We start from the raw sequence: 27,847 nt of genomic DNA, 5'->3' as shown, positions 1-27,847 counted from the left end.
TATGTTCTACAAGGACGATACGAAACAAACAACACATGCTCAAATGCAAGTGTGTTGTGTATCTACGATGATTCACTTGTGTGTTGAAAACTGAAAATGGCTTCGGTTGGGACAGAAAATGAAGATGCGAGTTGAAAACAAAGCAATAAAGGCATTGACACTGAGAGCAAAAGAGGGTCAAAACTAAACTGATGAACAAGCAGAGCCAAAGAAAGATGCACCGGTCATAATTATATTTGTAAACTCTTAAAGGGATAGTGCACCCAAAGAAAGAAAATTCTTGATATCATTCACCCTCATTTTATCAAAAGCAAGATGACTTCATTTCTTGTGTGTTAAATTTTGAATCTACTTCTGTGTAATATTTAAACTGCCCATGAATGAATGGAATACTGCAATGTTTATTATAAATGATTTATCCATGCACATCATTTTTTAATTCATGTGCCCTTTAATCAAAACAAACTTTGAACCTGTCACTAACATGAGATCACAGCAAATAGCAAACTTTAATGCTCCAATCAATTCTTGATTGGAAAAACATGCATTTTTTTCCACTTCAATATGTTTTATTTGTATATGCATCACAATAGAAAATAAAAAGTAATTGCAATTTACTCTTCATGCCAAATTTAAGCCTTTCTAGGATCTTTCTAATTTGTTAATTAATCATTCTGACAGGTTATGTCAATTGGTTCAACCAATTTCTAAAATCTTTAGTTAATAACTTGTATTTCAGTCCGTTTCTCACACAAACCTTTTGTATGGCTTATAAAACTTGGAATATATTCACATGGACTACTTATATGGAACTTTTGTTACCTTTTTGAAGCTTAAAAGCCTCCATTCTTACTCATTTTAACTGCTCTGAAAAAAGCAACTGGAATAATCATTGAACATCTCTCTTTTTCTGTTCTAAAGAAGAAAGTAAGTTTGTAAATGGTTTGGAATGAGATGAAGGTGAGTAAAAGATGACAGAATTCTCTTTTTTGGGTGAACTGTTCCATAAAAAACCACAACCTTCTGCTATCACTTTATAATGAATAAAAATCAAGTTGTATTAATAATCTATCAATCCACATCTTGAGCTAAAATGGAGCAAATTTCCTGCATTTCAAGTGTTTTCGGCAAAAGAATACAAGACCAAGAGAACTTCTAAATGGGCATAATATTATTAACCATGCAAAAGGTCTAGCTAACATTCATGCCTGACAAAAACAAGCCTTTCTGTCCTTTTGCTCAAGACCTGAGAAGTAGAACAATCCCTCCGATGTTCGATGCAACTCTCTGAACGAGCAGGGTGAGACAAATCAAAAAATGGCTGCCATCCACTTGAGGAAGCATTGCTAAGAGAGACAGAAAGCCTAGACCCTGACAGAACTTGGTTGTCATTTCCCTTAATTACTCTCAGAGTAACTCAGCATATAAACGTGCCTCCCTGTCTTTAAAAAGCCCAGCAGACAGCGCAGACATGGGGACTTGTTAAGGCGTAGTGTGAGTCCATCACATTAAGAGAGAGATAGAGGGGCGCGGGAAGAGAGGCAGGGGAAGGGTTAGTGTGCGACACTAGAACAGAAGGCACTGTGGCTCTGCAGGTTCATCTAGACCCATGGCCATCAAACCAGGGGCTAACTGGGGGCCAGCTGTAGATAAATGTGGGCCAAACATCAACAAACACCCAGAAAACAGTGGTTTCCTCCCTAAAAGTCTTGAATATGGGTTGGTAAGGAGAAGGGATCACATGAAATGACACTATTTGTATTTTTTAGGAAAACAAGTATTGTGGATTCCATGACTCTGGGACAGAATGAAGATAAGAAAAATGAGAAAATACAGAACCGCCCAACTGACTACAAGATTAGACGAATGTGATAAGCTATTCTGTAATAAGTGAGTGCTTATGTTGAAAACCTATTGAATCCTTTTCGGCTTCATAATATACTGATTTTTGCATCTTTCCCATAAAGAAACATCAGAAATTAGATCTCTTTAACATCTCAATACTTACTCCTAGAGATAAAATTGAGACTTTTGGTCTTTTTCTAAAGAGAAAAAGATCTCACACGTCTCCTTTAGAATTTCAAAAACACTCTGCGATTTGCAAAACAAAAAGTCTGCAATCAAAAGTCAAAGATATGCTACCCACTATCATTTTATAGATATATATTCATAACGCATCTCAACAAATGTCTCTTTTTTTTTTGAAGGATTTAGGAGAATAAAATTTTCTGGAGGGGAAAGCCTGTTGGAATGGGATTTCATAAACATTTGACTTTTCTGATGTTTTGAGATGGTCCGATAGGTGGGGGTCAGCTGGACGGGTTCAGTGACAGTAGGGGAGACTGAATAGGCCGCACCTCTACACACCTGTGAGATATATGTTTGGCTGTATTATTGTATCCTGAGCAGAAGGAGGGGGGTCTCAGATTGAGCAGGCAGCCAAAGACATAACAAGCTGTCCGTGGCAGGGAACAGGAAGGCAGGGTGGAAGAATTGTTTCCAGTTACGTGATCAAAGACTACCCAGGTCAAAACTCTCAAATAAATTCCTGTTGGAAAAAAACCTGCTTTGTCACCTTTCGGGGGACAGTTCTGCAAAATCTAAAGTTCTTTAAGTGCCCTCTGGCGACCGTATTTTCATAAGGGATTGTTTGTCCATAGTCTAGCCTGGTATAAGCTGCGCAACAGCACCACAACATGGACAAAGAGTAAACAACAAAATTCATCACTCAAAATACTAACTTGCACTAACTCTACATTAGCTGTGAAATAATTCAAGGGGTTAAAAACTGACCCTCTATAAAACGGTTTCATCAGATCACACTGTTGTGTGACCATCTTTTTCTGTCAAGAAATAAATATGGAATGGACCCTGAATTTGTCTGAAAAACTCTGACACAAAAACTGTCCGAGGGTATCCTGAATGCCCCAACTCTCTCTTTTAAAACATTCTTGAGCTCTGACCCAAACTATTCACTACAGATAGGAATATTCTACTCAGCTGAGGTCACAAGTACGTAAACTTCAGGATGCTATCAGGAGCGCATCCTTATAGACTTCAATTTGTGGTGAACGGAATCGAAAATAAGGTTCGAAACAAGATGGCCACAACAGACAAATTCGCGAAAACAAGACAACAGTCACATGATCACCTCTATCTTCATCAGCATCACCGTTATCTTCATCAATTGCATTAAGATAGTTTTCATCATTAAAAGACTATTGTTATTGACAATAGCAAATGAAGCCTTTAGAAAGGAGAATGTCTCTCACCCCGTTTCTCTCTCTGTTCGCAGCCATGGCCGACAGAGCCATAATGAGGGAGATTTCACCATTCAGGTGCAATCCTGAATTAGTGCAATCCAAAGTAATAATAAACAGTGCAGAACATCATCTGGGATCCTCAGATGGATATAACATAGAAAAAACCCTCAGGTCTGTCTCGCTATTTAGAAAGGTCTGCTGTAGCGTCTATCTATAAACTCCATCTGCACGTAAAGATCTGTAGACATGGCAAGAGCAACAGGGAGAAAACGAGAGAAAGAACTTCCAACTGAATGGAAAAAAGAGAGCTATCACCCCCCTTCCCACAGTAAATCTTCTGTCTGATACATATATTTATATATATTTATATATATATATTTTTTAAATCAATCATGCAAGTTTCCATCAGATTTTAGTTCAAAAATATCAAAGAAAGCTGAGCAAATGCAACAGAATAACCAAGCTCCAAATGTTCGAAAAGAAGTAATCAATTGAAGACTGAAGAGGTAATAGTCTTTCCGTCCCTTCCTCATCTGCCGTTTCCTTCTTTTTCCACGGTCTTTTCCTTGTCAGGAGCGTATAGCAGTTTGTGGGTGGGGTTTCGGTGTGCCACACCCACCCGCCTCCTCACCTGCACTGGGTCCTTTTATATACCACGCCTCTTTGATTAACCCCTCCCCCAAGTGATGAAGTCACTCAGCATCTTGAGTTGGTAACAGTAAACGCAGATGATAAAACTCATCGATATCGGCCAGCACATGGGGCTGGTTTTGCAGTAGGTAGAGCTCTCGATCACAAGAACACTTGCTTTTTCCTTTAACAATGTCTGTTTATTCTTCCCTTTTTATTTTTTGGGTCTTTTCAAGAGGCATAGATGTGAGGGGGAAAATGGGTTCCGGCTTCTTTTTCATAATTCCTTTTTTTTTCTTCTTTTTTGTTTTTGTTTTGATTGACAGAGAATGTTGCTTCTCATTTTTTCCATCGGGCAAGAAGCATTCGGTCTTTCTTAGTTTGAAGTGGAGCATTTAAACACAACGACTCTGATCTTTAAAAGTTCAGTCCATCTAAACGCAACCACCCCATTTCTCGTTCATACGCTCCCATTTCCTTGCATGCTGAGCAGCATGGGAAACGTAGTCCAGAGAGCAGGAGAAAGCGTTAGAGAGAGAGGGAGTAGGGGAGCTCTATGTGCTGCTCCAAGGCTCAGAGTCTCACAATGGGGCATTTGCCCTGCGTTTCCCCTTCCGCCCCCTCTCTCCCTGCTGTGGTGCATAAACATCTTGGTATAAATTGAGTGGTGCCCCCTCCTGGTCACCCTGCACACTAACACCAATCATCCTCGTCCGTCTCGCTATACTGTTCGTGCAACCCCTTCCGGGGCCCACGGCCATGGGGCGGCCGGCGTGGGCCTGGGTGGGGGTCGCGCCGGTGCGGGGAGGGCGAGGAGGAACGGTAGCCATTAGGCATACGACGTGGGTGCAGGGGAGGCCCTTGACGAGCAGTTCTTGGCGATCGGGGATGCGGGTGTGGATGAGGGTGAGGGTTGCCCTGTGATAGACTCTGCTCATAGGCAGGCGGCTCATGGTGCCGCTCGTACTCATAGTCCTGTTCATAGAAAGGTCCGTCGCCCTCCAGGCTGTCAGGCAATGGGCCCCAGCGGCCATGACGTGGGGACCTGGGAGATGCATGCCTGGGAGAGCGCGGGGAGGCGTGCCGGGGTGAGCCATGATGGGGTGAGGCATGGCGGGAGGGTGGATGATGGTAGGGCGGTTCGTGATCCGGTGGAGAGAAGTGTCGCGGGGAAGGGGAACGGAGTCGACCCTGGCCCGGGGAGCCGTATGGAGGCTTGCGGACGGCAGGGGAGTAGGTGACATGAGGGCGTGGTGTAGACGGTGTCTGGGGCAACTGCCGGCGACCACGTCGGGGGGTGCTGGTCCCCGACGTCGAGGGAACGGGGCTTCCGCTCACAGAACTACTGCCCTACATGAAAATTAAAACAAGGCAAATAAAAAAACACCACAAAATTAACGTCAAACAAAAGAGAGTAGCACACACCGGCAAGAGGGGGAGGATGTAGAGAAGGATGAGGAGATAGAGACGAGGGAGAGTAAGTGAGAGAAAGAGAGAGAGAGAGAAAAGTGTGGAAATAACAACATCAATAAAACCAGAAACAAAACAAACCGGTAATGAGGCAAAACAGCAGACACAGAGAAGCCACACGTCACATCGAGAAAAATGGACAGAAACCACAGTGATAAAAGAAGATAAACAAAAGAATAACACAAAAAAAAGAGAAACTGATTTCAGTAAGCAGTCATGATAAGGTCACAGGTGTGCATATGCTGTCTGGTTTAAGTCGACCCACACCTTTGTGTTCAAGATACCTTTCATCCCTCAGGATCCGCATTGCAGGTTACTGTAAAACCAAGGACTTACGCACATAAAAAGCTGTGCTGTATGAAGTGAATAAAGGAATGCTTCAAAATGATGCTACTTCATGAAATTTGCTATTTTCCTTCACCTTTTAATAAAAATAATAGTCATGCCAATTGATAAAAATGAATTCCACAGTATTTAAAATACTTGATATTTTATATATTTGTTTAATAGCATCTTCTCAATAAGTACTAAGAATAAAGACTAATATCACTGATATCAGTATTTTATACTGATGGTTCTAATTTATTATTTTTACATTATTTATTAATATTTACAAAACATAAAATGTAATAATAACCTTTAACTGAAGTGAACCTGAAACAATATTCACATAAGCCCATTTTAAATAATCTCCACCTTTTATATAGTTTGAATGTTGATGTTTCTGCCTCTGTCAGTACTCAAGCTTTTTTAATGTTATTTTTACCAGACCTAAAAGAAATGGTTTGATCCATTATATAAACATACTCTAGCTTTCATTACAAAACCTCCTCCAGTCCAAAAAATACTATCTACTAGAAATACACTGCAACACCTCATTTCAAAATGCATTAGCATGACTGCACACACATTTTGTGCTGTTGTTTGGCTGCATTTATCTCGTCTTAGTCATCTTAAAGGTCCCATGACATAAAATTGTCATTTTCTGAGGTTTTTTAACATTAATATGAGTTCCCCTAGCCTGTATATGGTCCCCAAGTATCTAGAAATTTTAATCGGTGTAAATCGAGATTTTGCTATCTTTCTCTGCCTTTGAGAAAATGGAAGCTCAAACGGGCTGATCTGGAATCTCCTCCTTGTGACGTTGTTAGGAGAAATGTTACCTCCCCTTTCTCTGCTTTGCCCGCCCAAATATTTACATACAATTCAGTCGCAATGTCAGGACAGGCGTTACAAATAGACTTTTATGATATGGATTCGACAGCACCGCCACAAACAGTGAGTAACAGTGTTCATTAATGCCTGATCTGTGATCAGTGATTTCTGATGTGTAGCTAATTATTCAAGTTCACACAGACTTTCTTTCTAAATCGTTTAATACTGTTTATGCATCAGTGAATCAAGCCAGTGACTAAACGATCAACTTCACGTTGTTTCTCTTAGTAGCATGAAACAAATCTGTTATTTAAATTGTGATTTAACTACAGAGATCGATCAAAGAACGCTCCCTTTATTTTTTTAGGAGCTGTCACACATCGCGAGTATATCTGCACACTTGCCTAAACTGAATGACGCTGTTATGCTGCACAACAAAGCTCTTACTGTATTCATGTGTTTGCTGTTAGTTGTGGTGAAAGCATTTTGTGAGAGAAAACGTTTTGCAATAATGACGAGATCACTGCATTCACGCGATAAACAGACTCTGTCTATTCAATACTCATCACTGCAGCCTTTCATGTGATGGGAAAAGATCGAAAAAATAATTATATAATCAACACTTCCACGATTCGTTAATCTCGACAGCTGTAATAGTAAAAAAATATATATATATTTGAGAGGGGTTCCACATGTAATATGCATTTCGAATGCAAAGATGTCAGCCAATCACAACAGTTGTCGTTTACTCGGAGTCTCACAGCAGACACGCCCCTTCAAACAGAGCATTCAAGCCAGAGGGCTAATATCAGGATATAAAAATGCTTTTTATTTCTAAATTTTAAATGTAAAAATCATACTAACAATATAAGTACACCTCAGGAAACATTAAAAAAAGCATTTAAAAAAAGAAAATAATCCATGTCATGGGACCTTTATGAATCTCAATATAAAGTAAAATATAAAGAAACAGTAAAATATACATTTTATATAAATTTAACCATTTGAGTGGCACATTTCAGCACAGACTGATTGTGAACTTATTGCAACGTGCAAAGTTATTGTTACTTATATGCTTAGATTATATGTGAATAAATTAGAAACAGAAGCTATAATAATAACAAAGGCTTTTTCAAGCAGCAAATAATAGCCAGAGGAAAGGTGGGAAATGTTTGGATAAATCCATAGACTATATAAAAACATGGACGTAGTGTCCGTGACGTCACCCGTAGTCTTCTGAAGTGTGTTTTTGAAGCCTAAAGTGTGTAGAGCGGGCCGTCGCCATCTTGGCAGCGCGTCACCGCGCGACTCTGCCGGACAATCAAAAATGGGCAAAAAGGCGGGAGCTAGTTGCTGAAGCCACACCCACCTAGCACGACGGCAGTGTCAGCAGCGGCAATCCACCTGTCACTCAAGTGGCTACGCCCTTAATTATGCAGAACTTTAAGTCTTAATATAATTTAAACGGATGAGTTATAAAAAAATTCACCCCCCTCACAGTTGTCATGAAGGGCAAAATTAGCTATTTAGACCAAAATCATTTTTTGAACCAGGCTGTAAACATGTTTTTTCCTGCTGTAAAGTTGGGCATTTTAACATGGGGAGTCTATGGAACTGACTCCCTTCTGCAGCCAGCCTCAAGCGGCCAGTCGATGAATTGCAGTTTTAGTCACTTCCTTATTGGCCTCACGAGAGAGAGCGGGAGGTTGGCGCTCGGATAAATCACACTCTTACAGAGCAAGAAACATTGATTAAAATGTATTAACAAGTGTAGATCAGCAAACGAAAAACATTTAATCTGACATGACCCCTTTATGTACTATTGTGAGTCACTTCCAAAAATAATGTTGAATTTGTGCATAAAATAAAAGTGGTATTTCAGTGAATGTGTGCCCCACCTGTCTATGCCCTCTCCCCTCACTCGGTGAGCGGGACCAGTGGCGATCAGTTCTGTCGTGAGGATGACGGTGGTAGTCGCGCTCATGACCGTACTGCTCTTTATCCACCGAGCTGTGGTGGTGATGATGATGATGATGGTGGTGGTGGCGACGGTCTTTTGCTCGACCCCTTTCTCGTTCTCTCTCTTTAGTCGGAAGGTCACCTGATTGTGTAGTGGTGCTGAGATCTGTGCCCAGACCTGCCAAAGCCAACACAGAAATGAGATGAGATAGCCCTTTAGACCAAGTGTGTAACCATGTCATGAAATTTTTTTTTTTGGGGGGGGGGGGGGGGGCTATATATATATATATATATATATATATATATATATATATAGCCTATGCGCTGCTTTTATTGACACTCACACAAAGTCGTCATATAACGAGGTGCACTCACACAAACATGTTAACACTACCCTGTGACTTTTATTACAATAAAATAGCTTCCATACTGAATCGCTACATTATATTTCTCAGTGAATACGTGTTTTTAAAGTAACTAAATTCACACCTTCATTGTCTATTGGGAGAGACAAACAGATGTGACTCACACACACTCGTTTAATCTCTCTCTCTCTCTCTCTCTCTCTCTCAAAATGGCCATATTTGAGAAAAAGGTAAGAGTAGTTTGAATAACCAAATAGAACTGTTGGTCATTTAAATTTTTTTAACAAAATTAGGCCTTTTGTAATCCCTTTTGCATAATTAGAGCAAAACAGAGTGTGTACAGGAAAAAAAAACAACCACAAAAAGTTTATAATATTTTTTCTACGTGTGACCTGTGTCTGCATCTGTATAGCGAGCAAGGGATCTCTCTGAGGTGCGGTGACTGCGGTCTCTCTCCCGGTCTCGATCCCGTTCTCTTCTTCGTGGACCATGTCGGTGACCCTCTTCTGACACCACACGTTCCAGAGAGTAATCGTCCAATCGCACGCCTCGTCCTGAACGTCCGTGAACCAGTGAAGATGTAGAATGGCGCATTGGACTTGTGTCTGTGATGGTCTGCAGAGAAAGAAACAAGGTAGGAAAAAAGAAGGTAGAAAAAGAGAAGGAAAGGACAGAAGTTTACATTGATATGTTTTCAAAGAGCAGCTTGATTATATGCAGTGTTACAAGTGCATATGTGTGCGTGTTTGAGAACATTTGAATGTAATTTGGTTAACACTCAGCCCATTCTGCACCCAGAGAGAAAACCAAGGCACAGGTATATCTGTCATGCTCAATGAAGACAGAGCGGGAAATAGTAATATATAGAGAAATGGATAATTTGTGATTGAGCGAGACAGAGCGAGGCAGAGACAGGCTGACCAACAGACAGAGAGACAGATAGACAGATAGATAGATAGATAGATAGATAGATAGATAGATAGATAGATAGATAGATAGATAGATAGATAGATAGATAGATAGATAGATAGATAGATAGATAGATAGATAGATAGATAGATAGATAGATAGATAGATAGATAGATAGATAGATAGATAGATCATGCCTTACATGCACTGCAGTTTTTCTATTTCAATCGGGACCATTAAATGCTCAAGTTTCTCTGCCATAGCTGAGCACACAGAACCCAATCCAGCCAAAAGAAGTTCAGCACATTTGTCCATGCACACATCCGGAGACATGATGGTCAACATGACAATCTATAGCATGTATGGACACACAAAGACATTCTTGGGCACATAATGCTCTTCTGCATCAAAATCACTGAAATATCCCTTTACACTCTTCTTCACTCACACACATAATGCTTTATGCCATGCGCCTGACTGAAACATGCTAACAACATGACCATTACTAGCAGCAGGTTTTCCTTTTTGAAATCCATGCGTCAAGAACTACAAGACAGCGAAAGCTTCCCATGTCCACAGGACCAGAAATACAGAGATAAGACACAGGCAGACACACACACTCGCACTCACACACACATAGGGATACAGGGCTGCATAAGTGGACAGGAAAAAGGTATATAGAGAGAAAGGTACAGCGACGAACAGAATATACCAGGGGAAAACAGGAAAAGAGGGTGAATAACAAGAAGAATGGCGTGAAATATAGTTCAGTGTGACATCAAGACATAAAGAGAGACACAGACTCCTAAAACAGACAAAACAAGAGAGGGGGAATGAGGGAGAGCATGGAGAAGAGGCAGAAAGCCATAGACGGTACATACACTGAGGTTACTTCCTCTCGGCCTGTGTCTCCGTCGCTGTTGAACAGCAGACAGACGGTGCGCAGAACAGGACACACGCATGAGACCACGGGACAATACATACAGAGCACAGCAGAGAAAGTGTGTGAGGAAAAAAGAGAAAGGGGGAAAATAAAAGAAGTAAATAGGAAATGGAACAAGGAGGAAAGGAAAAGGTGAGTAGGAAATCAAGGGGCACCGAGATATGACATGAAAATTATGCCAAATTAAATGTGCAATATGACAGAATGGGCAAGAAAGATCACAGGGTCGAGAAATCATCAAAACAAGAAGAAAGGAATCGATGAAAAGACATCATGGGAAATCCATGAATAAGGACAGAGACCAAAACAAAAGGAAGCAAAAAACAAAATGGAGAAAGAAAGAAAAAGTAAAACCACAAAATGACAAAGTAACAATGAAATAGGGAAATAGGGAAGGGAAATAGGAAACCAGAAAGAGAAAGAGGGAACGAGGAAAAAAGGGAAAGAGGAAACAATGAGACATTATGGGTAAAACAGAAGCAAACAGGAAATCCATTAAAAAGAAGAAAAACAAGACCAAAACAAAGAAATAAATAAATAAAAAGCAAAATTTAAAAAAGGAAATTAGGACAAAAAAGGAGAATACAAAAAAAAAAGGAAAATGGAAAAGGAAACAAAGAGGAAATGGACGGAAATAGAAAGAAGGAAAAAGGAAATATAAATCCACAAGGCATCATGAGTTAAAACAGAGACAGAAAAAAACAAGATTAAAGGAGAGATTAAAAGCAAAGTGGAGAAGACAAAGAAAGAGAAAAATAGTGATCACCATTTTATGTTAGAGAGAGCACAGAAACACACAGGAATTGTCAGGAAGGGGTTGGGGGAAGGAGGAGGAAAAGGAAAAGGAAAGAGAAAAAAGACAAAAATTGAGCAAGTGTAGAGGAAGATAGGAAGCACACTAACACACTTACCGCAGCAGAACGCACACTCTGTGGAGCAGAGCAGTGTTAGACAAGAGTGAGTCACAAGAACAACAACAACATCTATGTTACATCTTTACACCACATGGACAAACACAGACTTTGGATCCTCACACTTCCTGGAGTGTACTGTACACACCACACTTCCAACACACAAGTGAACGTATATTGATTCTAGCAGATTCTTACTAGTTTTTGAGGTTCTATGTTTAGCTCACCTTCACACACACTTCAAAACAGAGACACACGACCTCCTCACACTGGTCTTATACACACTCAGACAAATTGCTAAATCCAGACACATCTCCAGAGGAGAGTCAACCAAGAAATCATGGGGGTTATGTCAGGGTGAGAAATGCAGTGTGTGTATACACATTTATGCATTAAAGCATAAAAGCATAATTGCTTCTATGTGATGTGTTGTGGGTGTATGTTTGCGGAATCAAATGTTTTGAGCATGTTACTGCCTCCAGAGGTTGATTTGTGGAAGTGTTTCAAAGGGGACCTGGTGAAATATCTCATCAGGTCAAGAGGTCACAATACATTGGGTATGCAAATCAATGCATATGTGCATACTTAATTTTGGCCTTTTAATGCATGTAAGGGATGCGTCTTAAAATTAGTCAACAGGTAACTGGCTACTTTCATATATAGGTGTGGTGATGTGAGTGATTTGTTGCCTCGTCATCCTCATTATGTATTTGGCCAATGGGGTACCGCCCTTAGCGTATATAGACTCTGTGTTCATGCCTCCTGGGATGTGCCATTGTCGAAAGCCTGCCCCCTTGTCCTCATTCCAAGAGACCGTGGAGGTATGCGTGTCAGCTGTGCAGCTGGTTGTTTTGATTTTAGTATTAAGTGATGTTACATTGTTTCTTTATTTGTATTTGTTTAGTGTGACACTCGGCCATTGAGGCTGTGCGCGTTTCCGCGGTGACACTCACATTGTGGTAAGTTTTAATGTGGTACCGTCGTAACTTTTCAGGAAGTTTGGTTGTTTGGATGATCTGCAATACATTTAGTGTGGCGTGCCTTCGGGGCTTCCACCGGTGTGGCATCTTCTTATAGCCGCGTCGGATTACCAGCTGTTTATTGACTCACTAACGGACCCATCGTATGATTTCTGTGTGCATGTGATTTACGTGTGTGTGCGCGCCGATATTAAATCAGGGTGAGTACTTTTTTTATTGTTTCTCTTTTAATGATTAATAAATATTTGTGTTCAGGAAATCTCTTTGCCCGCTTTAAAGCAAGGTTGAGCAGCTACATTAACAACTTGCTATCAGAACCCCTTGCTTTTTGAGCCACGTCTGCTGCTTTGGAGGAAATGGAACTGATTGCTGTGATTCCATCCCGTTTGCTGTTCAGGCGAGCTGTTTTAGGCTCGAGTGGGCCTGAATGTGTTTTTTTTTTTTTGTTTCATGATTTTGTTTACCTTTTTTTTGTGTATTCCACAGGAGCTGAGTTTTCCTGGAAGCAGGCTGGTGGTGGTAGCTGCATGGCCTTAACCTTAACTGGGGTTTATTAGTGTTGTGTTATCTCTGATCACAATTTGTAGTGGAGTGATTTTTTTTAAATCGTGTTTTCCTTGCCGTGTGCAGCTATAGCTAGCCTGCTTGTCGGGTGCCTCAGCCCCTGTAGTGATTTACTTTTTGTTTTTTTGTCTTTTTGCTTACGGATTGAGAATTTATTGTGAGTTATTAAATTGTTTTCTTTAATAAAAATTGCTTGTGTAAATAAACTCACGTCTCCTGCCTCTCCTGAGCAAACGGATTTGTGTCCCGTTTATTAGATTATTTCCCCAGTAAATTGAGGTGGCGTAGTCACTACTAGTCGAGCCACATTTTGCTACATAGGGATCTGTCCGTAGAGGTCGGGCTGAGTGCCGAGGCCTGGCCCCCTGAGCTGTCTGCTCCCCCATGGGTGTGCGTGGATGTGTATTTGGGGAGGGAGGAGAAATGTCACGCCCATGGACTGTGTATTTGTTTTCCTCCCCCACATGCTCTGTTTGCCATGTGTCCTAGTTTTTCCCTCATGTCTGATTGTGAAATTGATTCCAGGTTTTTCTTGTTAATTTCCTGGTTTGGTTCCCAATTTAAGCCCTGTGTTTTCCTGAGTCCTGCATCATTTCCTGTGCTATTTGTGCGTTCCTTCCTTGTGAGTTAGTAAAGACTGCTCATGGTGATCTTCTCCGTGCTCCTTGTTCCCGCACAGTAGCGAACCGTGACAGCACAACTGTTTTTAATATTAATTATAATAAGAAATATTTATTGAGCACCAAATCAGATATTAGAATATTTCAGAAGGAACACAAGACACTGAATTTGGCATAATGGCTGCTGAAAATTCAGCTTTGTTATACAAGGAATAAATAACACTTTAAAATATATTAAAATAAATAACAGCTATTTGCTGTTAAGGTCCTTTCACACTGGACGCGATTTTGACGCGCGAATAATTCGTGCGATGGTTTTATTTTTTGATCAGCTGTTTGTGTAATGAGTACTTTCACACCGAACGCGAATGTGCTGAGGTGAAAAAAACGACTTATTTTTTTCGCTTCGATGTCGATTTTTTTTTTTTTTACTTTTGAGGCGACAAAAAGGCTTCAGCCAATCACATACAAGGAAACAAAGGTGATGTCACAGCAAAAATGACGGATCTTCTGATTACTTGTGTGTCGGCGAATCCCGTTTTGTTTGACAAATCTAACAAAAACTACAAGGACAACGATTTGAAGGACAATGTGTGGCGTAGCATTGCCAACCAACTAGGGTATCACGACTGTGAGTATGTTGTGTGATAGTTTAGTCGTTGTATAGTCCGTGCTGTGTAGGCTAGCAGGCTAAAAACAACAGGGGATAGAAAGCTAACACTATCGTCAAAGATAGCAATACAGACCGTGTTTACTTTGAATATGTAACAAAAATGTAGTGACTATTTAAGAGCTGCTTTTGTATATACATTCTTTTGTATATACATCGTCTTCACTGGATGATGATGTTGAAGTGTCCATTTTCTCAACTGTCGGCACGAAAGTTTTGGAATGTTGAAGCTCTCTGAACGTCACAGACATCGCAAATTCGCGTCGCGGCTGATGTGAATGGTTTTAACGCGAACTATTCGCACGCGAACTATTCGATTTTTCGTTTCGCTTTTTCGTTACACATCCGGTGTGAAAGGGCCTTTAATTTGCAATAATATTTTACAATATTGCTGTTTTAACTATACTTTTGATCACATAAACGCAGCCTCAGTTAGCATGAGAGACAACTTTCAAAAACATAAAAAAACTCCAAAATTCTGAACAGTAATTTTTGTCTTTATTTTAAAATTAGAAATGTGATTTATTATTAAATTTTTCTGTTACAATTAGTTAGGCTGTAAAACTTTAATGAAATACTTATACAATAAATTAGTTCATAATTCCATAAAAAAAAAAAAAACGCTTTATCTAATTATTTAGGCCTGGAACTATACATTTTGTAATTATGCACAAGCTGTTTTCTGTTACTTTTGTCACTACCTCAAATCCAACTCTGGCAGCAGCACACTCCAGACACACCAAGGTTTTCTTGAAATTGAGCTAGGGTGTTATGATGATGCACTGAACCAACTCTCTCTCTCTCGTTCTCTCTCTCTCTCTCTCTCTCTCCCTCACACACACACACACACACTAGAGCTGTAATCAGGCCTTAAAAATTAGGCCCGACAGGACCTGAGCCCGACAGGTTTCGGCCCGAGCCCGACAAGTACATTTTGATTGACAGCTTTTTAAAAGCCCGAACCCGTTTACAGCCCGACATTATTCAAATGTGCACACGCACACAGCTCTTTTGCCTTTGTCAAAAATTAGTCATTTATTCATGTTTTAACATAATTTATTAATAACTAACGTAGACTACACCACTTGGAAGTTGGAATAAAGAAATAAAATAAGTCCTCTGTGACATCTTAACATCTCAGCCCTCTAAATAGACATAGGCTCCTTTAGACCAGCACCAATAAAAACGAGTCTTTTTTTAACAAATTAAATTAAGATAAATTTTTAATTAAGATGGGTATTTGGCAATAACCAAGGCTCCGGATTTGCTTCGCCGCTAGCAGCTAACATTTAATAAAAGAATAATGCCAACATTAGCGTAAATACTCTGTCCACATTATGCATTTAAGACTCAATGAATATTTAGTTTTCGTTTTAAAAAACTTTATTACTCACAGCGATTAGGCTAAGCCTACATGTTTTTGGAAAATGATTGAATCCACTCGAGATGTCTTCAGTGCGTTCCTGCGCTCACTGATGGTGCGTCATTATTCACTCATTATTCTCATTATAAACACGGTCAAAACTTTTCCACACCTCAGACTTTGCTTTAGTTGCTGGTGCAACCAAAACGTAATCGCCAGAGGCAAGCCTCCGTTACACCTACTCAGCATCCATTTTCGCATCTTTCTCGCGCTAATCGAAACACATCACATGACCACTCGTTTACCTCGCAAACCGGAGCGCGAGCCCGACCCGAGCCCGTGTAAGATTATATAAATTAAGCCCGAACCTGACCGAACCCGTCGGGTTCGGGCAAAGATCTTAAACTCTAACACACACATTCACACAGCCATGCATGTAAGTGAAGGTCAGGGTGGGAGCCACTTATCCATGTGCCCTTTGACTTTTGACAAGGACATGCTAGCATTTATTGGCTTGTTAGCATGACAGTACACCAAACTTTTGAAATTTGGTTCCCCCAACTGAAGCTGTCAAAGGCTGTTAGCTGGATAACTGACTGAGAATGGATATTGGGAATGGATAACAGATAAAAGGTGGAAAGACCAGATGGGTGAATGGATGGATGAAAGGATGAAGGTGCTCACTTGGTTGTCTGCTGAGAGGCGTGGCATGGAGATGGTCCGCCCATGCCCTTCCATTGGGTGATAGGGCTCAGTGTCCGAGTAACCGTCCCCAACAGGCCCAATCTCTCTCATTTCTACCGTCTGCAAAACAGAGCAACAGCATGTGGGCCGGGCTGATGCCTGCTTCACCGGCCTACAGCTCTGTCGGGTGTGATAAACCAGTAAACCAGAGGGCAATGTTTTGCACAGAAGTGCAGTTGAATTGATAGTCATTAGCCATTCCAAATTATGCATATCACTAACAGAGTGGAATAAAAGAACCGGTGCACACTAGTCTCTGACTATCAGCCCACATCACAACTTATTCCGGCCAAGAAACCAGAGAAGGCAGGATGGGGCTATCTTTTCTTTTGTATATAATGTTTAAAGACGAGTAAATCTGAACATTTACGTCACATTTACATTACATGTACTATTAATCATCCCAAATAAAATGTAGAAGCCATATTTGAGCTACTTCAAATTCAGGTTTGTTTACTTGTGATATGTTTGTAAAAAAAAAAAAAAAAAAAAGAAGCTGTTGTTCTTCGTTAAATATATTATATATTTGTCTTTACCAATCCAAAATCCCAAATTAAATATGAAAAAGTCCTACCAAAAAAAAAAAATCTTTCAATTATGCAATTTTTATGTGTACTTTTAGGTTTTTGCTTTGTAAATAATGGAAAACGTAGGGAAGAGAGGAAACAAAACACACAGTACTGGTTGGATTGGGTCAGGTCACAGCTTTTGTTTACAGATCTCTTGTAGGCTGAGATTGCCTACTACAGTTTTAAGTACTTTCCAACATGCTCATTATGCCTAAATCTGTTTATTCAGCATCTCCATAGTATTAGGATGAGTGACTGGTGCAGGGGAACATCAGGGTCAGATGACTGCTGAGCTACAGAGAAGAGTCACACTGAAGGAGAGATGAGAGTCTGGAGGGGTTTGGTACAGTCCAGCAGACAGTGAGGTAGCAGGCAAGCAGTGAAACACCCCTGCAGTCTGGCAGAGGTGGAAGTGTGTTTCTATACAAACGGTCTACAATGGGCAGTTTAGTTCATCAGAATGATTCATCAGACAGATAAAGAAGTGAGCTACAGACCGACAGAGACAGAAGAGATAGAACGAGTGACAATATGAATGAGAAGTGTGTCCAAAAGCAGCAAAAAAGGGACGATGGCTGGGAAGATAGTGATTGGCTAAACAGCACACAGTTCAATACCAAAGGCTGAGAGAAGCTGATATAGTCAGGAGAGCTTTGAGGATTTCCAATCCAAATGTAAATTCAGATCTAAACAAGACAAAATTGTCTTTCTGATCTGAGGACCTCCGATATTACCTGTGGATTGTGACGGCTGTCATGATGGTCATTAGGACACGGTCTTTCAGGGTTCCAGTTTTCTGGAACAGACTTCTGGAACATTTCCTGGGCTCGTGATGTCACCCACGACTGGCTCTCACTCATTCCACCCTCCGGAGGCCTGAACCAGAGAAAGATTTTGGCTGGCTAATTCGTAACTCACTCACACATGCACTTACATAAATGCAGTTTTGTATCTACAAAAAGCCTTTTGCAGACAAAAATAGTACATAAAAAAACTATTCCAAATATATATGTGTATAAACATCAGACTTAACACAAAAGCAAACGTATATCGAAGAATCGAAACAATGTGAGTAGAGCAACAGCTGAGAGACAAGAAAAAAATCCAGCAGAAGTGTGGCATATAAGAAGAAGAAGAAAGAAAACAATTAAAGCAAAGCTAAGCAGTGAAAGAGAAGACAGAGCACCAGTTCAAAGAGGTGAATCTCATAAAACCTTTCAAGTTCAGGTAATATTTTACTCCAAAATAAAAAATAAAAATAAGAACATAATTTTTATTTAAATTGTAAATTCTTTTTATACAGTACTTCATGGCAGTATTTGTTATGCTGTATGTAATGTACGCTTTTTCGGAATTTAAATTCAGTAAAATTAATTTAATTGAATTAATTTAAATAAATATTTTATGGAATTTTGTTAACAAAAATATTTGTATTTCAGTATTTTCCTTACTGCAATACAATTGTTTATTTAATAATAATTATTTTTTCAAATTAATTAATTTTATTAATGCAACAAACAACATTTTATTATTTAATTTAGCTTTTGGGAATAAATATGGACCTGGATATGTTTTCATGAGACTCACTCAGAAAGATTTAACTTAAAGCGGTAACACTTTGGAATAAGGTTTATTAGACCATAATAATTAATGCAGTTACTAATGTTAACTAACGATAAGCCACACATTTGTTACATTATTTATTAATCTTTGTTCATGTTAATTAATAAAATACAACTGTTCATAGTTAGTTCATGTTAGTTCAGGTCCATTAATTAACATTAAGAGATCAAACTTTGGATTTTAATAATGTATTAGTAAATGCTGCAATGAATATGAACTCTGATTAATAAATGACTTACAAGTATTTTTCATTCATATGACTTGCATAGAAAGACTATTCAAGATGCTACTCACAGGCTGTTGACAGGTTCCTGCGGCAACTCGGGGAAACCGTTCACCCCCTGTCCCCCTTCCTGGTTCGGGGATGGCTCCATGCGCTGAAACATTAATGGCGTTCGGTTCTGTGTGAGATACGAACATGGCCTACAGCTGGGATCAGACACACTTATGGGATATGGGGTAACACACACAAACCACTGTGCATTCCACAGGTGGTGGGGTACCAGACAGCAGAGGTCCCCCAGAGGGCATCATGTGAAATGGAGTCCTCCTGTGCCCTCACCAACCTGAATGGAGTCCTCCATTGGGGCTGTGCTGTCTAGGTAGGTGCTGATGGCTCAAGACATTTCCATTCAACCCACTGGAAGACATGGGTGGTTGTAACAATTTGGGCGAGCTACAGTAAAGATCTGAGGTTCATACTGAGGAACTACATGTTCTGGTTGGGTGAAACTTAAACTATGAACACTAAAAATCTCAGAGACCGTGGTAGCCCAAAGGTTACACCAAGAACCTCCCCTCAACATCCATTAATGAACATATTTGGTTAGACAAAAGGTGTCCACACGGAGGCAGAAAAGATTCCATGTTAGTGACAACCTCACCAATCAACAAATGAAGGAAGACAAGACAAAACAGAGAAAATTACACGCACACCAAAAAGAACAAGGGGTTGGCAGTGAGATCCAATATGCCAAAAAGAATGGAAACAAGAAGGAAAGATCAAAAAGAATTAGTTAAAATGCAAACAAGTTGACAGACATAGATATACAGACATCAGACATGGTTATAGAGAGGGAGACAGCCACAAAAGTGAAGCTGATGTTGAGAGGACGTTGCTGAGGTACAGATGCAGTCAAGTGAAGTACAACAGGTAAAGAGACAGACAGGGAATCAAGTGAGGCAAGACACAAACATATATTTAGACCATTCCCTGATGCCGGCAGAGTGTCCATGCTCTTTGTGGTAGGCTCTAACTATTACTAAATTGAAAATGCAGGCAGAAACTATGGACACTGTGCTTGTACAGGATGGGAACGTTTCTAGGGAAGGGGACAGAAGTGACACTGACAAAAGGCCATGTTGTATCATTCATAATTGCATATACCCTGCAAAACTACAGTGTGTGTGTTAAGCATGCTCTAACTCAGTAAATAAAATGTGAAATGATCTTGTATATAATAAGTGTTTTTGTTTCCATGCCATAAAAGCACTAAATGTTTGCATGTACATCTTTTAAATCATAGTGCTCCATGTGGGAAGTGATATACACTACTGTTTGAAAGTTTGGGACTGATAAGATACAAAATATATTTATTTTTATTCAACAAGAATACATTATATAGATCGAAAGTGACTGTCAAAGCAAAGACATTTAAAAAGCTATAAAAAATTCTGAAAAATGTATTCTTCAAATTATCCTAAAAAGATGCATCACAGTTCCCACAAAAATATTAAGCACCAAAACTGTTTTCAACATTGAAAATAATAGGAAATGTTTTTCGAGCACCAAATCAGCATATTTGATTGATTTCTGAAGGATCCTGTGACACCCAAAACTGGAATAACGGCTGCTGAAAATTCAGCTTTAGCCTCAGATGAATGAATTGCATTTTAAAATATACTGAAATAGAAAAATAGATGTAATAATATTTCACAATACCACTGTTTAACTGCATTTTCGTTCAAATGAATGCAGCCTTTGTGGGCATAAGAAAAATAACAGAAAAAAATGTACGACCCCAAACTTTTTAACAGCAGTGTACATATCTAACAAGGGATAATTTCATTTTAAAACAGTGAAAGAGACATTGGCTGCATCTGAAACTACAGTCAGCTGAATGTCTAACTGCCTATATATGTAGACTCTGGTTTTCAACAATAAATTTTAATGCATATTTTGGGATATCTCATAACAAATACTGTATAAAAGCACCGATATTTGAATAAAAAAGGCATAAATATGAATATAAAAAATGCAATGATTACTTTTAGAAATTAGAACTCGAATCATAGGTTAATATTTATAAATACATTTCAGACACAGCCAACAAGTGTGAATTTATAGCCATGTGGACAGGCACAAATCACTGGTGTTACTAAGCTAGAGAGCAAACTTGGCATTTGTTTGTTTGTTTGAAGTGGTACCTGCTCCTCACGAAGCACCTGCAGCTTTTTGGCCTTGCTCTGCCGGTAGTACTCCATGATCATCATGGCGGCGTAGATCTTGCCCACTGTCAGGTCTGTTGCTGCTGAGAATATGAAAAAGTTACCCTGCACAATTAGACCGGGGTGGAATGGGACCCTGAGCCGAGAGGGGAATGGGAGTTGGAGACAAGACATGCCACAAATACAAAGGTCTAGTCTCTCAGAGCCAGACAAAACTCAGTCATGACCTCACAAGAAACTTCAATGGCAATGAACCAACAGAAGTTCATCAAAGGCCAGAATGAGTCTTAATCTGGGACTGAGAAACTAGACAACAGGTAAACAACAAATTACAAGACAAATTTCACAGATACAGCTGCCCCAAAATATTGTTTTAGACACTTATACAAGTATGAATGTCATTGCATAGACAACAAATTACCACATGCATTTGATTTTGCTTAGGCATATTTACAGTGATATTTAACCAATTTTTGTTGTAAAATATTTTGCTATCCTTAAAATAAATACCACCTGATGTGCTGCTACCAAATGCAATAACATTCAAAACATTTCAGTATGGTTTAAGTGACCAAATACTTTCTGGTGCAACTGTATATACAACTACACAAAAACACACAATAAACATTTTATACAATAGACACTAAACAAAGTACATCAACAAATACAAAACACCACAGAGCTAATAGTCTTTTCACAGTCAGATCCTCATTAATTAAAGAACCTCTTATTTTTAATAGCTTCATATTTCTAGCCTGTTTTTCATTCCTACAGGGACTCAAGAGCCATTTCACTATGAATACATACCGTGAATGAGGCAAGAATAACAGAATGCAAGGATTACACTGTTTTGTGAGGAGCTCAAATTTTCCATCAAAGCTCTGCGGCATCCAGAGTTTGAATGAGACATATAACATATAAATTAGAAAAATGCTGAGCTGCCAAAAATGACAAAAGATATCCCTTCACATTAAGCACTTTCTTGTTAGATTTCATAGTAAAATGGCATGAAACCCCTAGGGATTGACAGTAAACCTTAGAAATATCTCTAAAGCATGCTGAAATTTCTAAATGAAAAAGAAACATGCTAAAGGAAAGCACACAAAAGTATTTTTTTTATAGATACCATAGACAGATTTAAATGCATTCTGTTAAAAATGTGAAAATGTAAAGTCTCTAACATCTGTAAACATGAGGTAATATCTCAGGCTACACTCTTTTTGAGGCTCCGTGGTCTAGAGGTTGAGCCCAGCTTTGTGCTTTACACGTGCTGGAGTGAAAAGACTTCTATAGAGGATCCGTCTATAGCGAGGCACCCCCTGATAACAGCCAGTGAAGACAGAGGAGAGAACAAAGAAAGAGGGAGAAGAGGAAAGAGGTTGAGGAAGAGAGGGTATGTATTTTAGAAGAGGAATGATAATAAATCATAAATCATATAGCTGTGGAATGACAATAAGCAATAAATCATATAGTTGTGAAACTGAATGATTTTAAATAGCATTAATATGGTAAAGCATGGTATTATTGATCTAATTAACAGTATAAGATGTTGATTTGTCATGTTGGGACAGGATGAGGGTTAGTTGAAGTGAAAGTGGTGCCTGATCAGAGGGTGCTGAGCGGTGTGTGCTGAGAGAAGCTGTCCTCTGATGAATTGGTGATCTTTTATTTATTAATTTCTTTCTACAAACCCATCTGCAACTTACACTTGTGTGGTGTTACCAGCAGATCCAGGTTCTTCTGGGAGAGATTTGGCCAAATCGACATCATTTCCTTACGGAGCTCGGCATCCATCTGGTGTTTGTCTGCGCCTCCTGTTAAGTGTATGATGTCAGGACAGGGTCCATACACACACACACAAACACACACACACGCACACACGCGTGCACATACGTACAGACAAACAAAATATGTCAATACACCGAAAGCATTTTCAGAAAGAAAGAAAGAAAATAATCTGCTTTTTATATATCAAATGTAAAAATGTAGAAAAAAAAGAAAAGAAAAAAAAGAAATAGAGAATAAAAAAGAAACAAACAAAACCAAAGAAAGAAAGAAATTGAATTTTTTTTGGCATATCTGACTCAAATTTATAAAATAACATTTTATGATACATGGACTTATGTTTAGTTTTTATTTTTTGTCAAATAAAAGATAGAAAAGAAGAAAAAAGAAAGAGGGATGTCGTTCTGTACCCTTAGCGATTTTGATGTCCAGAGCTGTGCGTATCAAAGCCATCAAAGTGGAGTTGAAATGCACCGTGTTGTCATCTGCGACAGGTAGGTCCATGCGTAGCAGTCTCTGTGAAGAGCCAATCAGAGGGGATGAGGGCGAGGCTGTGTAAGTTAAACCTCCAATCAGATGTTTTGGTGGGCTATTAAAAGGCTTGGGGAGCTCAGCAGTTTGTAGCCAAAGAATAAATTACTGGCCACACAAATTGCAGGAGATTAAGCTTTTCTCACCCATTTGATTGTAGTCGTGACTGTAGTTTCTTTTGATGCCGTGGATGCCTACAAATATCCACCATTTCTTTTGGTGATACTCATACAACCACACAATAAGGGATCTGGGAAGACTAAGTTGGCATCTATGAGAGCAGTTTTCTTAGACTGACAAATAATTGACCAATAATCTGCAACGTTGTAATGTGTGAATCAACAATTCACACATTTTATAGAACGTATACTGTACATACACATCAATTAAATGACTTAATTGGAGCCCTCACAGATAAGTGGAGCAGTATCACATGGGATAAAGTCATCGCTTCATCGTCATCAGTGTTCCTCTGCCTCTGAAAACTTTTCTCAGATCAGGCAAAAATATCTCTCACATAAGCATGTATTTTTTTGGGACTGCCACATGATATGATATTGTGCATCTAATTCAAGTTTCTACATTGTAAAGTGTGCTTATAGCTTGTTGGAAGTGCTATCAACTGACCTTGGATCAGCTAGCAAAGGCTGAGGACACAAATGTCACAAATGTATCACAAAAGGCTACTGCCAAAGAGCTCCCCCTACCTGTCGGAGTTCATATATTTTGTATAAACCAATGAACGAAAGGGCACATAAAAAGTTGTTTTTAGATGCCGGTTTCATGCATTGGATGTACCTTCATGGAACTGGAACACACAAGCACACAACATGGTGTTAGTGTGAGGAAGTGAGCATGTGTTTGTGAGCCTTCGTATATTCGTGTGCCCATTTCAGACCAGTCCGTTGTTCCTTGCAGGTGTAGATACCAACGAGCATGAGCCGCGTGCCAGCGGTGGCCATGCAAAAGCAAAAGCACATGCAATGTAGCACAACCCCTAATCGGAGTTCAGCAATGGGACGACCCGCCCTCCCCACCGGTCCCCTACTCCATGCAACATGCACCCCCCTCCTCCCTCCCCACCCCTCACAGAACAAGAGCAGTGCAGCCGCGCACGGAGAGTATCATTTAATTTTTCATTGACCACTTGTATTTTTGGGTTTGTTTAGCATCTTTATTTTTCTTTAGGTGATATTTCATAGGGTTAATTGTAATGCTTTTTTTTGTGCTTTTTTTCTGATCTCTCGATGCAAAACGGGTGCAGTTTTTGAAGGTCAGATAAGGGGTGGCATTCCCTACGGAGTTAAAGAAGAAAAAATGGCTGCGTTGTACACCGAGAGGTGTAGGACTGGATTAGGGGGCAACAGGTATAGAAGTTAGTTCACTTCAGACTGGAAAGCCATGAGATGTGTACCACATATAAAAATAATGAGAAAGGGGGGAGTGGTGTGCTTGGCAATGGATAGAGAGAAAGTCTGAGAGGAGAAAGAGAGAACAAGAAAAATGCTGTTTGTTTGAGATGAGGGGAAACAATAAAAGAGAGTGAGGAAAGTGAAGAGATTGGTGTCAAGGGAGTCTCAGCAAAGCTTTGTGAGGTCAAAACTAAATTACATTTCACAAAATGTCTACCATAGAGGAAGTCTGTTGGACTTAGCGTAGATGCCATTTTCAATTAAATGCAAAACATAGATCGTCTGTCCGAGTACAACCAATACATGCAATGGGCAAAAACTCCAGAAAACATAAAAATTTCTTTCAAGTACACATGTCCTCAAATACACTACTGCTCAAAAGTTAAATATTAAATAAATATTTTAAGAATAATGCTTATATATTAAAAATATAAGCATTAACACCTAAAAACCTCTGTACAGTGAAAAAGGCTATAAAGATATATATTAGGGGATATTGATTACAGCCTCCAACTGCAAAATGAGTGACGCATGATATTTTGTATGAAAAAAAATACTTCATAATCATTCACCTCAAACTAATCATGCCTTACACCCTGACTAAGGTCCATATTCTTAATATGATGAACGTGACATGAAAAATGGCTGGAAGTAACGGTCACACAAGGATGCAATCAGATCCTTACAATTAGCATAATTAAGGAGCATGCTGATTAAAAGTGATGAAATGCAAGATAGATAGGGAGAAGACAGGAAGTAAAAGAGGAAGAGAGCAAGAGAAAGGAATTTTTGTGCAGGGATGTAAAGATGTAGTTGCTGAAAATGTATACCGGAGGAATGTGGGGAAAAGAAGAGATAGAGCAAGAGACAGTAAGAGAGAAAGAGAGAGGGGAACGGAAACAGGTCAGAACTGCATTGACAGAATCAAACGAAGGACAGGTGGAAAAGCTTTTCTGTGATTCTAGTGGATTTGCTGAAAAAAATCAAAAGGACAAAGTGAGTCTAAAGACTGAACCTACAAACGTGTCAACAGTTGAAATCATAGATATGTAGACTTTAAGAATCATCCACTGGAGGGAGAGACACAGAGGACCAAAGGCACACGATCCTTCCCAGTCCTTCTGTACACGCACACAGACTTTCTATATCCTTCATATTTGTATTTAAAGTTAGACTATATTTCTGCAATGAGCATGGAAAACCTACTGCGGAAATAATACAATATTCCTTGTTTTCTAGTTAAAGTCAACATGAAATTCAATGAACAAGAGCAGGTAAGGGTATTAAGAAACTGAGAAGGGTCTATTCTGATTTCATGTTGATTTTAATAAATATGTAAAGTCATAATCTCTCATAAGAATCGCTAAGAAAATGACATTTAAATGACATTTAAGATTTCCTGTTATAGTCACAACAAAATATTTTCCATCTGTATATGAGTTAGTGAGTATTTGAGTACGGTGCAGAAGGGCTGACAAGGTACCCTCCGTTCCCGCTCTCCAGTGGATGTGTGCCATTCGGATGTATGTGTCAGCTGGCTAATGCTTTCACCGATACCCCACAAAGTAAAAAGAAAAGTACAGCAGCTCACCAACACCAACAGAAAAAAATGGACAACTTTGATTGGCTGTGGCGCACCCAGGATGGGCTGCCGCCGCTAACCTTGTAGGCGACCCGAGCTGGGCACCTCTTCCCCAGGCCTAGCGGAGGACACATGTGCCTGAGCATCTCATACATATCACTGTAACTGATCCTGCCGCTGTAAGGGGAGTGGGGTGGGAGGGGAGGGGTGAGATCCCCATAAATTAAACGGGGAGAACGGGGGAAAAATAGGAGGAGGACAACGAACGAGAAGAAAAAACAATGCAGGGGGGAAAGGACATCATGGGACAAACCGGAGGATGGTGGGATTTAAACCAAAAAAGGAGGGAGGAGGAAATAAGAATGGCAAGAAAGAAAAACAAAGACACATAGGTTATTGTTTTGGTCTGAGCAAGGGGCGGGGCTTTGAGAGCGGGAGAGCTCTTGATTGGCTGGAGGTTAAACAGGAGGAGGGGAAGCTGATTTTTAGTCCTAGTAAAAACACTGTTCTATGCGATCGTGGGACGGTCCCATAGAACTGCAGTGGGGCTTCAAACAGGCAAAGAAAAGCTCCGCTGCTTGGTGGTGAACTATGGTAGTCACGTCAATGCAGTCCTCTGATCCCCAACCCTCACTTCGTCCCCAAACAAGAACAATGCACACTGTTACACCCAGTTTGCCAAGGCATGGTTCAACAGCAAGCAGAAAGAAAAAAATAACAAAATGACTGAATCATTTTTTTTTTTTTTTTTTTTTTTGATTGACTGTTTAGTGATTCATTCCACAGAGAGATTCATACAGACTTGGCTGTCGATGGCAGTGCACGTCATGCTTCTAAAAAGGTGTCTGCATTGTCCCGCACATTCTCATTTGTCATATCAGAATGCATATAGAGATGGCGAATAAAATAACAAAAATGAATTTTAAGTAAAAGAAGAAAAACTGTGAAGAGTAAAAAAAAATCAACTGAAAAAGAAAACATAAAAAAAGAAAAGTAACATTCATTCCAGTCTTCAATGCGAGCAGGTGCTAAAGGTTTTTGTTTAGTAGGATCCAAACCTTGCAGGCCACCCTATGAGGACATTTCTTGCCTAAGCCCAGCGGGGGGTCGATAACCCGCAATAAACTGTACATATCCTTATAATGAATGCGCCCGCTGCAAGAAGAATACAGGGAGGTTAGAGAGGGGGCACACAAAGGAAAAGAGAGAAGAAACAGAGCCAGAGAGCCAAAGAAGAGGTGGAGAGGAAGAGGGAATAAAAGAGAAACAAGAAGAGGAGCACAAAGAACTAGAGAATAAAAGCACACATATCCATTGACAAATCACAGACCAAACCCAGTGAGGCTGTTCC

General features: G+C 39.7%; 1 protein-coding gene across 1 annotated transcript in view; it reads right to left on the bottom strand.

Annotated features, from left to right (window-relative positions):
• Positions 1-522: 522 nt before the first annotated feature.
• The window catches only part of LOC132126600 (voltage-dependent P/Q-type calcium channel subunit alpha-1A-like), a 140,199-nt gene continuing 112,874 nt past the window's right edge, over positions 523-27,847 (bottom strand). The window contains exons 41-51 of the mRNA XM_059537963.1: positions 27,555-27,651; positions 23,382-23,487; positions 22,893-23,000; positions 21,166-21,269; positions 19,033-19,139; positions 17,850-17,991; positions 16,487-16,606; positions 11,606-11,623; positions 9,235-9,457; positions 8,417-8,655; positions 523-5,243 (exon numbers count right to left, since the gene is read on the bottom strand). Of these exons, the coding sequence (XP_059393946.1) occupies positions 4,587-5,243; positions 8,417-8,655; positions 9,235-9,457; positions 11,606-11,623; positions 16,487-16,606; positions 17,850-17,991; positions 19,033-19,139; positions 21,166-21,269; positions 22,893-23,000; positions 23,382-23,487; positions 27,555-27,651 (1,921 nt within the window). The 3' untranslated portion in view covers positions 523-4,586. The remainder of the gene's footprint in view (positions 5,244-8,416; positions 8,656-9,234; positions 9,458-11,605; positions 11,624-16,486; positions 16,607-17,849; positions 17,992-19,032; positions 19,140-21,165; positions 21,270-22,892; positions 23,001-23,381; positions 23,488-27,554; positions 27,652-27,847) is intronic.

The sequence above is a fragment of the Carassius carassius genome, chromosome 44 (assembly GCF_963082965.1).
Source record: "Carassius carassius chromosome 44, fCarCar2.1, whole genome shotgun sequence".
NCBI lineage: Eukaryota > Metazoa > Chordata > Actinopteri > Cypriniformes > Cyprinidae > Carassius > Carassius carassius.
This window is presented reverse-complemented; position numbering and strand designations above follow the sequence as displayed.